Source organism: Chionomys nivalis, chromosome 16 (genome assembly GCF_950005125.1).
Source record: "Chionomys nivalis chromosome 16, mChiNiv1.1, whole genome shotgun sequence".
In the NCBI taxonomy this organism is placed as follows: Eukaryota; Metazoa; Chordata; class Mammalia; order Rodentia; family Cricetidae; genus Chionomys; species Chionomys nivalis.
The window spans coordinates 5,783,856-5,797,195 of NC_080101.1; the positions used below are offsets into that span (position 1 = coordinate 5,783,856).

The following is a 13,340-nucleotide window of genomic DNA, read 5'->3' on the forward strand; positions in this document are numbered from 1 at the left end:
TTAATATTGTAAAAATGCTTATATTACCTAAAGCAATCTGCAGATTAAATGAAATCTCATTAAAATCCAATGACATGCTTCACAGAACCAGGAGAAAGAATCTCAGTATATCTAGAAGCACAAAGGGCCCCAAATAACTAAAGCTGTCCTCACCAAAATAAATGATCTCAAAGCGTATTACACAACCACAGTAAAAACAACAGAACCATGGTGGACCAGACTGAAGATCAGACCCAGAAATAAACCTGTAGTTACAGCTTTCCAATTCTTTGGTAAAACTATCAAAACTGCAGAGAAAAGACAAGATGTTTTAGCAATGGTGCTGGGGAAACTGGGTTTCCACGCATAAAATCTATTCAAGATCAGGACCTGAAGTTTGTAAACTGCTAGAGGAGAGCACAGACCCTTCATAACCGGGGCATGGGCGGGAGCTTCCTTCCCAGGAAACGCTGTGAGCACCAACAACGGAAGCAGCTGCTCCCTGGCATGCGCGTTTCGCAGCTCTAGGGCACCACACGAGCTCAGCTCCCTCAGGAGCGCATTTTCCAGGTCTACAGCCCTGCTGGGCTCTACCGCGCACGCACTTTTCCTAGTTCTATGGCCCACTCCCATTCCTAGACTCCCATTCCTCTCGCGCCTTCCCTTCCTTAGTCTCCATTTGTAAAAGCACCAACAATGACAAAGCCCGCATGCGCAGCAGAGGACACCATCTTCAGAGAGAAGAGACAGCCTGTAGGAGGGAATCTTTGCCAACCTGTCAGCAGGCAGTGCGTGTCCAGGATACACAAAGAACCACAAAAATTAAACAGCAAAAAACCCCTAAACCCCATCAGCAATGTGCTAATGAACTACACAGACCCCAAACATGGTGGAAAGTGTGCCCGGGGAAGTGCACCAATCCCAGACTGACCATGGATGGATGGGACAGCGCATCACCAACGTCTCACTGTCAACACTGAAGGAAATTGGCATATTTGAAACAAAGTTCACTGTTATAATTCAAATATTATAATTCAAATAATTTTGCTAACTTTCAAAATTTTATTAAATTTTAAGGGGAGCAAAGGAACGTTACAAAGTAGTCCTTCATTGCATGGCAGGAGCTTGGTTGGTTACATTCTGGAAAAAGAATGATGCATTTTCCCTTATTCTTTCCAGAAATGGGTCTGTAAGATTTAAATTGTCTCCAGAAAAATGCTGCCACTGCTTCAGCTGCGACATGGACAAAGGTCTCAGGGAGCGGGACTTCTGGTGCTGAGGGCCGAGCTGACACTGTCTGGAGGTGACAGGGGCGTCCAGTGCATCATCTGAAATAAGGGAACAATGAGACGCCTTAGGACAGCATGTGCCCACCGTACAGTGAGTCATCTGATGTTACATCCGACCACACAGTCAGCTAAAACAGTCACCCTGTTTACAAACACTGATAGGCAATTACTGTGCACTCAATGAGTACCCAGCCTCTGACACACACCAAATGAATAATGTCACAAAGAAAGGCTTGTCAGTCCACAGTCCGTTATCTAAGCCCTATGGGAGAGAGTCAAAGATGGAGTCACTTGTGAGCCCTGGTCTTGGGTGCATAAGGTCCTTGGTTCTGTCTCTAGCACCAATAAGTAAACCAATTCTGAGAGGTCAGACAAGTTTGCAAAAGCAAATCTGGGCCAGAGCTTATTCATAAATGTTTGGCAGCAGCAAGCATACTAAGAGACTGAAAAATGGCTTGCTATGAAAACGGTCATGAAAACTGCTGAGGAACTCATCAAGTAAGAGTCTTTAAGGATTTTGTATTCTTTCTTATTACATGGTTTGTGGATCTGCACGTGGGCACCCTACAGCTGGGATGACAGATAGCCGTGAGCCGCCCAGGGACACTGATAAAGTTCCCTGACACACACACTTGACTGTATGAAAACAGTGTGTAGGTAAAAGTCTATAACTAATTACACACTGTAGTATGGCAGGTAAACTATGATATTTTCATATAATAGAGGATAACCCAGCTGAGGGGAAGGGACCCACCTTCACCCAGCATATTGCTATTTCTAAAAACTTACAGTGAGTTTATCGTATTTACGTCATTTGCACACCTCCAACGGCTCTCGCCCCACTCGTGCCCTGGAAACTTACGCCTTTTCTATGATAACTACTGTCGTACACACACACAACCTGCTGAGTCCACTTAGTACTGCTCATGTGTACAGTGTTTAGGACTGAAAAAATATTTTAAAATAAATCATGAGTAAAGAAGAAATAACAATAGGTAATATGAAATATGTCAAACTGGATAATGAGAAGACTACACATTAAATTTATGGGGTTTGGCACAGAAGAAAATTTAAAGGGTTAAAAATCATTTTAGAAAATAAGTTTGAAAGTCAGTAAGTCATGCCGGGCAACATGAGCGGTGGTGGCATACAACTTTATCCAAGCACTCCGGAGGCAGAGGCAGGAGGATCTCTGAATTCTAGGACAGCCTGGTCTACAGAGAGAGTTCCAGGACAGTGGGGGGGGGTGAGGGAGGGGGAGAGAGAGAGGAAAGAAAGAAAGAAAGAAAGAAAGAAAGGAAGGAAGGAAGGAAGGAAGGAAGGAAGGAAGGAAGGAAGGAAGGAAGAAAGAAAGAAAGGAAGGAAGGAAGAAAGAATTAAGCCAAGAGTTCAACTGAAAAAAAGAGAAAAAGAGCATTACATTAAATACATTAAAACAGAAAACCAAGCCTAGTAGATCAAGTCTATAATATCACTTGGGAAGCTGAGACAGAATTGCAAGTTCAAGGCTAGCCTTGGCAACTTAGTGAGATGACACTTCAGAATAAAAACTAAAAAGGTTATTAATCTAGCTCAGAAAGAGAAGCTTTCCTAGCATCCATGAGGTCCTGGGGTGAATCCCTAACTACCATAACAAATATAAATAAGCAAACAAATACCAGGAAAAGACAGACATGGCGGTGCACACCTATAACCTTAGCACTTGGAAGATTGGGGCCAGAAGATGTTACATTCCAGGTTAGCCTGGGCTATAAGGAGAATCTGAGGTTACCCCAGGCTATACAACAAGAACTTGACTTTTTTTTTAAAAAAAAAAGAAAGAAAAGGTTTTATGAAATAAAACAAAAAGGAAAAAAGTACATAATAGGATCAAATGTCCATAAAGAGAACAATGAAAACATTTATCTGAAGTTTTAAATCTACCCCTAAAGCAGGAGGATCCCTGGAAGATAAAGGTCAGCCTGGTCTACATAACAAACTTCAGATCAGCCAGAGCTACATAGTAAGACCCTGTCTCAAAACCTAAAACAGTAAAATAATCTACCTCCTAATAAATATATATCATTATAATTGAATTATAACTGAGGGATATGAGGAGTATGAGGAGTACGGCCGCTTCTTCAGAGCACCTCTTAAAGTCTGGCCCTGTTATAAACAAATCTTACATGACTTAAACAAACAATAGGTAATTCCACTAAGCACAGGATTTTTATGGCATTGTAATAAAATGTAAAACGTTTTCCTTACTCTGAAGCCACCCTACCAGGCATATTTGCCTACATAAGTTAATTTCTTCACAACAGAGTCAGAGATGAAAGCAAGAGAACAAAGTTCTATTGAACACTTCTCTAGCACCCGCCCCCCAGCCCCAGAGACAGGAAACCTTAAAGGTTTCCAGAGACAATCTGGCTGCGTGAGGAAACCAACACAACTCACCAGTGGGATCCTTTCCGCCTCCGCACTCGCAGCCAAGCAGGTCATGGGTCACACATGGTGAATCCTCGTGTAGCGTGAACAAGTCTTTAAGCTCCTCTACCGAGAACTGGATGTGTTCAGATGACCTGGTCAGGTCGACAACTGCCCCCGAGAGGCCTTGCTTACTGATCTGCCTTTGGTAGATCTTTTCCTCGATTGTACCTGGGGAGCAAACATCCATTAGGTTCCTTTCTGGCATCTATTGTTGGTGTTGGGTAAAACACATCTACTACTTACTATCTGACGAAAGAATACATTCCAGAGACTGAAGCACAAGCTAATAAAAGAAAAACTCTAAGGAGGTACATTTTGTCACATGAAAGATCTTTACCTGTAGTCAGGAGTCTGTAAATATGCACACGGTGTTTCTGGCCATCTCTCCATACTCTGGACATAGCCTAGACAAAACAGCAGAAACTGATGGCCCTTGCACATGAGCAATTTTCAGGATTATATGTACCATAGGAAATTCTGAATTTCACTAAAGCTCAAAAAAAAAAAAAAATAGGATGCCAGCAAATTGTTCAACAGGTAAAAGCACCAGCTTGACAATCCCAGTTTGAGACCCAGAACCTACAGTGTAAGGGAGAACAGCTCCTGCAGCTGTCCTCTGGCCTGCACACATACCATTGCATGCATGCACTGTCCTCCGGCCTGCACACACACCATTGCATGCACTGTCCTCCGACCTGCACACACACCATTGCATGCATGCACTGTCCTCCAGCCTGCACACACACAATCGCATGCACTGTCCTCCGGCCTGCACACACACCATCGCATGCACTGTCCTCCAGCCTGCACACACACCATCGCATGCACTGTCCTCCGGCCTGCACACACACACACCATCGCATGCACTGTCCTCCAGCCTGCACACACACCATCGCATGCACTGTCCTCCGGCCTGCACACACACCATCGCATGCACTGTCCTCCAGCCTGCACACACACCATTGCATGCACTGTCCTCCGGCCTGCACACACACCATCGCATGCACTGTCCTCCGGCCTGCACACACACCATCGCATGCACTGTCCTCCGGCCTGCACACACACCATCGCATGCACTGTCCTCCGGCCTGCACACACACCATCGCATGCACTGTCCTCCGGCCTGCACACACACCATCGCATGCACTGTCCTCCAGCCTGCACACACACCATTGCATGCACTGTCCTCCGGCCTGCACACACACACACCATCGCATGCACTGTCCTCCGGCCTGCACACACACCATCGCATGCACTGTCCTCCAGCCTGCACACACACCATCGCATGCACTGTCCTCCAGCCTGCACACACACCATCGCATGCACTGTCCTCCGGCCTGCACACACACCATCGCATGCACTGTCCTCCGGCCTGCACACACACCATCGCATGCACTGTCCTCCAGCCTGCACACACACCATCGCATGCACTGTCCTCCGGCCTGCACACACACCATCGCATGCACTGTCCTCCAGCCTGCACACACACCATTGCATGCACTGTCCTCCGGCCTGCACACACACACACCATTGCATGCACTGGCCCTCTGTACATCTTCGCCCTGGGCTCAGCGAGGGAGGTTGAGCTTGCATGGAGGCATGTGAAGTAGCTACAGGAGTACCATGCAGCAGTGAGACGGGTATCCTGAGAAAACATGGCAGCCAAGATGCAAAGAACCAAGTACAGCCTGGGCACAGCGGGACTAGGCGACTAATAATTCACCCTTGCAAATCCCAAAGGGCATCTGCGACCACTTTGGGCTTTAGGTGCTGACAATGACACTGTGCAGTAAAGGGCTGGTGTTTAACCTTCTGCACGCCCCTAAAAATGGCTCTCACTGAAGAGTGACAGCAACACGCATGGGGACAAGAGATCTAGGCCCTCATGTCCTTAGACCATGACGCCTGCTGCTGCATTCCTCTCACTAACAATGAAGCGTGTGGCTGTCCCTCACCCTCACCAGGCACAGGACAACGTCGGCAAGCTCAGCCATCAATCTCTACCACAAACTGTCTGTTGATCTAAAGCTTACAAAAAAAAAATCCCTTAATTTGTGAGGTAAGATTTCAAAGAGTATCACCCCCAACATCAACAAATCAGAGGCCACTTAAAGAACCAAGAAAATGCCTGTTTTCTCTGTGACAGGCAGCCTGGATCCTGAAGTCAGGGTTATTCCCTTTCCCTCAACTCTTTTCTCTCCTGCTGAAACTTAAATCTGTAGTCAGTGCAGTTTTCATTTCTCCAAACATCCTTCAACTTCCCTTGTATGAAATATCACACTTCTGACTGACTCTGGAGGGGCTGAATAAATCCATCAGACCGTCCTGGAGGCACTTCCACGTCCACAGAACCAACTCCCAGCAAAGACCCTGAACGGCAAACCTCCATGCTCATCAGTGCCGTTCAGACAGCTCTGCCAGGAGGGACGTGCGGAGCTTGTGTCTGGTCCCTCGTGGACTCCCATGCATTTGTTGATCTTCGTGTTCTTGTAAAACAGTAACTGTGAGTAAGCTTCCTCATCAACCCTCTGAAGTCTAGTAAATCCAAACTCAGGGCTGTCTTAGCATCCCATGATGAAAATACCAACTAGGAGAAAAATCTATATGCCGAAAACCTCAAAATACATGAAAGTAGACTGTATACTGAGGAAAACCTTGGTCTTCTTCAGTTTCCTAAGTTCATGCTGCAGACTTACTGCAGTCTACACAAATGGTCCAAGGGTCACGAACACCCTGCAAGCCTGCTGCACAGTGTGACATGAAGCCTGGTTGTGAACTCTCAGCTTATAATAACAAGCTTCCATTTCTTCACATACATAAAACATGGGCTACATACATGCACACGTGGAGATGTTGTGAGGATTAAGGAGATGGCAAACGGAGAACACTCAGCAGGGAGCCTGCCACAAAACAAGAGCCCCATACCCAACAACTATTTACGCATCACTTGATTTCCTAGGCATTCACAGTGTCAACTGAATGTATAAACATTCCTACCTGGATGTCAGTAGCTGGGTTCCAGTCAATATCATAGAGAATTAAGTGAGATCCTCCAATAAGATTAAGTCCCACACCACCAGCTTTGGAACTTAATAAAAAAATAAAATCAGTAGAGTATTTACTGTTGAAACTATCAACAATCTGCTGCCTTTGAGACACTGGTGTCTGGCCATCAAGCCTTGCACAAGCATATCCATGACGCCTGCATACATCTTCTAGAATATTCAGGGTTTGTCTGTAGTTGGACACCAAAACCACTCTGTCAACCAAAAACAAAACGTCATTACATAACATTTTAAGGCAGTATTTTGTTCTTTTGTTTTTGAGTTAAAGGAAAATAGCAACACCAATATGACAGAAGGAGCAGCAATGGCAGGCAGAGTTAGGAGCAACTGTTAGCCACCGAGTTGTGTGCAGGATGTACTCTTAACCATGAGCCATCTCCCTAGCCCCTGCCTTAAAACCTGCGGAGGCTCCTTGGAAGGAAGGAGCTCAGGGTATGGGTACACAGAACCCTAGGTCTCACCTACACGTGAGAAGGCAACTGGCAAAAGTAAACCAAGTTACCCAACGCAAGACTGCAGAGGCAGGGCACAGTGACAGTGACACGGGAGCTGGGTGCAGGACTTACTTCTCAGTGGGACAGAGTTCATGGATGGCCCCCAGGAGCTTCACCAGCACCTGCAGTTTCCCAGACTCGTTCTCAGAGAACTGGAGAGGGTCATAGCCGGCCGGGAACACGGTCAGCAAGCCTTGGCATAGGTTCCTCTCTTCATTTTCTTCACTGCTTGAGCTACATTCTTTACCCTGTTCAAATGGGAGTTAACACTGGCTCGTGGCTGCTGTTTTATTAAGGAGGTAGCCTAGCTAACCATGAGGTCAATCTTTCCAGGTCACAATTACCATTTTGGAAGCAGCCATGCCTCCCGCAGAGTTCTTGGCCCTTCCCAAACCCTGACCCCTCCTATCAATTCTTACTCCCTATCACTGTCCGCTTCCCTCCCTATCACGTTTTCCCTTGATTTGTAGGTGGCTCACAGCATCTCCCAGATGACAAACTCAAACAAGCACAACAGTTGCCTGAGCCATGAATCATATCAGTTTCTTCATAAGAGCAATGATGTCACCTGGCAGTGAGGGCACATACCTTTAATCCCAGCACTCGGGAGGCAGAGACAGGCAGATCTCTGTGAGTTGGAGTTCAGCCTGGTCTGCAAGAGCTAGTTCCAGGACAAGCACCAAAGCTACAGAGAAACCCTGCCTTAAAAAAACTAAAAAAGAAAAGAAAAGAAGGAAAAGAAGGAAGGAAGGAAGGAAGGAAGGAAGGAAGGAAGGAAGGAAGGAAAAGAATGATGTCATCAATAAGCTAAAATTTTAAATTTTATCTTATAATACATTTTACTTATAATCCCAGGATTTGGGGTGGGGAATATGCTGATATTGAACCCAGGACCCCTATTTTACTAATAGACTCTGGTTACTTTATTCCAAGCACCTCTGAAATTCTTCCCTAAAAATGTCTGGTTGGCACAGAAACACACAAGACGAGATAAAAGTGACTCAATGACAATCCCCTTTAGGCTAAATGCTCAGGGGCAGCAGGTGTCTTCCCCCTTCCTCTGAAACCGTGTTCACACCGCACCTCTGTCTGCCTGGAAAGCTTCCTCCCTCTGCTGTTATGGCAATTCTACAGAAGGCCGTGTGCTGACTCTGAGCCCTTTCTTCTCTCGGGGTCTCAGCTTACAGACTGGTCTACCTGCAACTCCCTAAGTAGACAGAACCAGAGACTAAAGGTGTGGCTGCCAGGCCTTTCCAGTCCTTTTCCCACACTGGTCCATCCTGGACCTTATTTCACTGAGTAATTGCTACACACGTCTAACTCCCCTTATGCCCATGCATGCTATATCCCTAATATTTGTACTAGACAAATCTTTCTGGGCATATATTTAATTGTAATTTGACTATGCGCCCAAAATATACTTAGGTCAAGTCATCTGATTGAATATCTATACTACTTGAAGAACTTATATCAGGTTAGATCTACATAAGATGCCTATAATCTGAAGAGGTCTTGACCCAGGGTTTAGTTTAAATATTTGAATATGGTTACATCATAAAAAAATTTATATGGGGTAGACACACACATTTATATACCACACACACACACACAGAATATGCAAAAACTTTCTAAATTAAGTAATATATTCTAAGCCATCATAAGTTCTTCCTTTTAAGGAAAAGTTTTTGGCTTCTATTCTTCCCTGGGCATCAGGCCCAAACGATTTCATGTTTACCACTGTATATAGAATCTATTTCTTAAAATTTGCTTAATAAATCATTATAATCCAGCATTCTGCAGAATTACCTAAAGCTCACTTCTATGACAAATTAAGGAAATAGGACCCCCATAAGATAAACATGGAAAATTCTGTCAGAACACTCCATTTTTTAAGTATATAATTAATGACCTCATATATAAGATAGTGCCCAAAGTATTGTTTAGAAAGGTTTTTACTGGGGAACATATTTTGAGTTTACTGTATAAAGAACTGAATAAAAGTTTTCCCGGGTGAGATGGGAATATCATTAGTGATTACTGTACAACTTCTTTAACCAGGCATTCTGCTAGGTTCTTCCTATAATTTCTTGTTAAAATGTCACAATGAGTTAATTATTAGCTCCGCATTCCAGATAAGAAAACCAATGCTCACAGATACAACTTAAGTCCCAAATTTGCCAAAGTTCCAAAGGAAGAGCAGGGAGCAGTGGTGCATGCCCTCATCCAGCTGCTGGGACACAAAGGCAATCAGAGCCAGGATCTAGGGTCCTGCTCAGCTACCTATGAAATCAAGGCCAACCTGAGCTGCAGAAGATGCTCTCAGAGCAAAAGAACTACCGGTATAACTGTAAGGAACCAGCCCTACTCTCAGAAATCCTTGCCATGCTGCAGACTGCCTTACAGTCATTAAATATGCAAACAGTTGGCTCAACAACATCATCATCCAAACTCACACCTATAAAAGGAATCTAATCTGGGAAATGTTCTAGAATAAGATTATACATAAATATCTCTGAGTGCCTGTTTTCTTCTTCTCTGTGCAGCCCTGATCATCCTGGAATAGGGACGGGAGCTGAGCACAGTAGCAGGAGCTTCTGGGCCTGGCCATTCCGCCGGCTGAAGCGGGAGAGTCACTAGGGTCTCGGATACAATGCCAGCCTTGGCTAAACAGCAGCCACTGTGCCGGCTGAAGTGGGAGAATCACTAGGGCCTGGGATACAATGCCAGCAAAAGCAGCCATTCCGGCCCGCTGAAGCAGGAGAGTCACTGGGGCCTCAGATACAACGCCAGCCTTGGCTAAACAGCAAGAAAACTCCCCATAACAGAAAAGGGAAGACAGTAAGCATTTATTCCAAATAGCTTATGAAAAATAAACAAAATAAAACCAAAAAAGTACTTTATTCTTGGTATTAATAACTATCAGCTAGTACTATTAATAATACCAAAATGTGGTTTTCTCAGGATGGAGAGTATAACATTATCTTTGTTTTGTTTATGTTCTGCAATAGAGTCTTACTCTGTAGCCCAGGCTGATCCCAAAATCAAAGCAATCCTCCTGCCTCTGCCTCCCACATTGTGGGTATTACAGGTGTGCGCACCATACCAATTTTGTTTATTTTCTTTTTGTGAATTTTCTGAATTTTCCAAATTTTATGCAAAAGTCATGTCTAACTTTTATAAAAAGAAAAATAAATTATTTCAATGGTAAGTTCAGTATTTGTTAGTATCGCACAAAACCAACGAAAGGCGAGACCGTGGCAAAGGCTGAGACATTCTACAACAGAACCACACAGGAGCAGCCACTGAGCATATGAAACCTTCACAAACGCCAGGGCTGAGCACAGTCGGCCTCCTGGCACTCCCACGCCACAACGCCCTCATCCGTACATACGACATACCTTCGCAGGGCGGAACAAAAGGCAAGGGTGGTTGCACAGTTTCTTTAGGGCCCCTATGCAGACGAGGTGATTTTCCGACAGTCCTTGGAGACAGAACCTGATGGACTGAGAGCTCAGCAGCTCCCGGTAGAGTTCAAGCTGCAGTGCCCCTGGGCGGCAAAAGACTACGCTCTCTATCTTAGGGGGAAGGTACTTATTGATGACTTCCTGAGTTCTTCTGAGGATAAAAAGGCCAGTGAGGCCAGTGAGTTCAGCTGCTCTTCTCTCTCCTAACTCTTTTTCTTCCTGTGGAAAAAAAAGAGCAGACTTAAAAAGTGGTATGCAAAAAAATGCCTGTTGTTATGGTTAAAGTGAGCAATAAATATTGTATAATGTTAAACCAGATTACTATTTCTATCACATTTTATGGGGAGAAAGGAGTGGCTTTTGAGACAAAGTCTACTACATAGCTCAGGCTAGCCTGAGACTCACCGCATAGCACAGTCTTCCCGCCCTACCTCCAGAGTGCTGATATTATTACAAGCCACATGGGACCATCCTCCCCCAGAAATGAAATGCAGGAATGGGACAGAAAGCGCAGCCACCATGGTGGTAGTCTAATCAATAGCAGAATATACGCAGGGCCCTCTGTTTAATTCCTAGCCCCGGAGGAAACCAAGCAAAAACCCATCACAATCTTTCAAAAATATATACCTTTTATTAATTCTTTGAGACTTTCACATACACATACAGTGTATTTTTATCATATTCTTCCCCTACTCCTCCCTCCATCTCCTCCCAGATGAACCCCAAGTCCTCACACCTCCCAACTTCTTAAACGTTTTTTATAAACCACTGTGGAGGTTGGAATAAGAGTGGTCACTGAAGGCCTGGGGGCGGTACTATTTGAAAGGATTAAAAGGGTTAGGAGGTGTGGCCTTATTGGAAGAAATGGTCACGGGGATCAGCTTTGAGGTTTCAAAAGTCCACACTAGGCCCAGTGTCTGTCTGTCTCTCTCTCTCTCTTTCTGACTCTCTCTCTCTCTTTCTCTGTCTTTCTCTGTCCTCTTTCTGTCTCTCTGTCTCTGTCCTCCCCCCCTTTCTCCTCCCCCTCCCACCTGCGGATAAGGATGCAGCTCTCATCTTCTCCAGGACCATGACTGTCATGCCTGATGCCATGCTCCTTGATATGATGATAATGACTAAGCCTCTGAAACTGTAAGGCAGCCCCCAGTTAAATGTTTTCTTTTATAAGAACTGCCATGGTCAGGGCTGGAGAGATGGCTCAGAGGTTAAGAGCACTGCCAGCTCTTCCAAAGGTCCTGAGTTCAATTCCCAGCAACCACATGGTGGCTCACAACCATCTGTAATGAGGTCTGGTGCCCTCTTCTGGACTGCAGGCATACACACAGACAGAATATTGTATACATAATAAATAAACAAACAAACAAACTGTGATGGTCATAGTGTGCTTCATAGCAACAGAACAGTGGCTAAGCCACCCACCAACTCCAGTTTTCCACCACATACTCATTGGTGTGGGGCATCTACTGGAGCATCGTGGACTTGCCAGAGGCCACATTCTTAAAGGAAACTGACTGTCCCTCTCCCAGAAGCCACCAACTGTCATTAGCTTCTCAGTTAGGAGTGGAGGCTCATGGGCCCCTCCATAATGGAATCTGACTGAACTGATCTTGGACAAAAACCAAGGCTGCTGTAGCCACTGGCACAACAGTGTTTTGCTCTGATCCGCTCTGGCCTCTGGCTCCCACGCTCTTCCCATTCTCTCTTCTGCAACAGTTCTTGAGCCTTGCAGGGGCTGTGTGATATAAATGTCCCATTTGTGACTGAGCACTCCACAGACATGTGTTCTTTGACCTGTCACCAGCTGTGAGTCTCTGTGTCAATTACTAGCCACTGTACAAATAAACTTCTCTGAGGTTTGGGAGCTGTACTAATCTACGGTATAAAGATAAGAGCAGAAGAAAGGTACTCACTCATAAGTGGTTTTTAAACATAAAGCAAAGAAAACCAGCCTATAAATCACAATCCCAGAGAACCTAGACAGTAAAGAGGACCCTAAGAGAGACATAGATAGATCTAATCTACAGGCGAAGTAGAAAAAGACAAGATCTCCTGAGTAAATTGGGAGCATGGGGACCATGAGAGAAGGTTGAAGGGAAGGGGAGAGGCAGGGAGGGGAGCAGAGAAAAATGTAGAGCTCAATAAAATCAATTAAAAGAAAAAAAAGGAAAAGAAAAAAGAACAGAAGAAAGTTAGATACTATGTTCACTTAGCAGAATAACACTTGGAGCCTCTGAGCTCCCACGGAGAGGCTCTTGGCCCCATTTACAATGCCAGGCATGTATTTCCTCCTGTAGAACAGGCCTTACATCAGCAAGCACCCGGTTACTGCTGCCCGGTCTATGCTGCTCCTGCGTCCGTGAGATCCTGCACACCAGCTGTTACTGTAGCCACAGGACTCACTGCAAATAAGACTTTTGACTCTTCCTTTCCCAGGAGTCTGCACTGAACCTTTCAGTATAAGGAAAGCTTCCTGGTGAGGGACAACTCCATTTCTCCATGTCCTGTGATCAAAGAGTGTGGTCTTAACCTAGGCATAGAGTCTTAACATCAAGTTCTGATGGACAACCAAGAGCAATAGCA

General features: G+C 45.1%; 1 protein-coding gene across 1 annotated transcript in view; it reads right to left on the minus strand.

Annotated features, from left to right (window-relative positions):
* Nucleotides 1-1,064: 1,064 nt before the first annotated feature.
* The window catches only part of Rad54b (RAD54 homolog B), a 71,612-nt gene continuing 59,336 nt past the window's right edge, over nt 1,065-13,340 (minus strand). The window contains exons 10-15 of the mRNA XM_057790785.1: nt 10,695-10,979; nt 7,369-7,544; nt 6,735-6,996; nt 4,075-4,141; nt 3,705-3,905; nt 1,065-1,307 (exon numbers count right to left, since the gene is read on the minus strand). Of these exons, the coding sequence (XP_057646768.1) occupies nt 1,087-1,307; nt 3,705-3,905; nt 4,075-4,141; nt 6,735-6,996; nt 7,369-7,544; nt 10,695-10,979 (1,212 nt within the window). The 3' untranslated portion in view covers nt 1,065-1,086. The remainder of the gene's footprint in view (nt 1,308-3,704; nt 3,906-4,074; nt 4,142-6,734; nt 6,997-7,368; nt 7,545-10,694; nt 10,980-13,340) is intronic.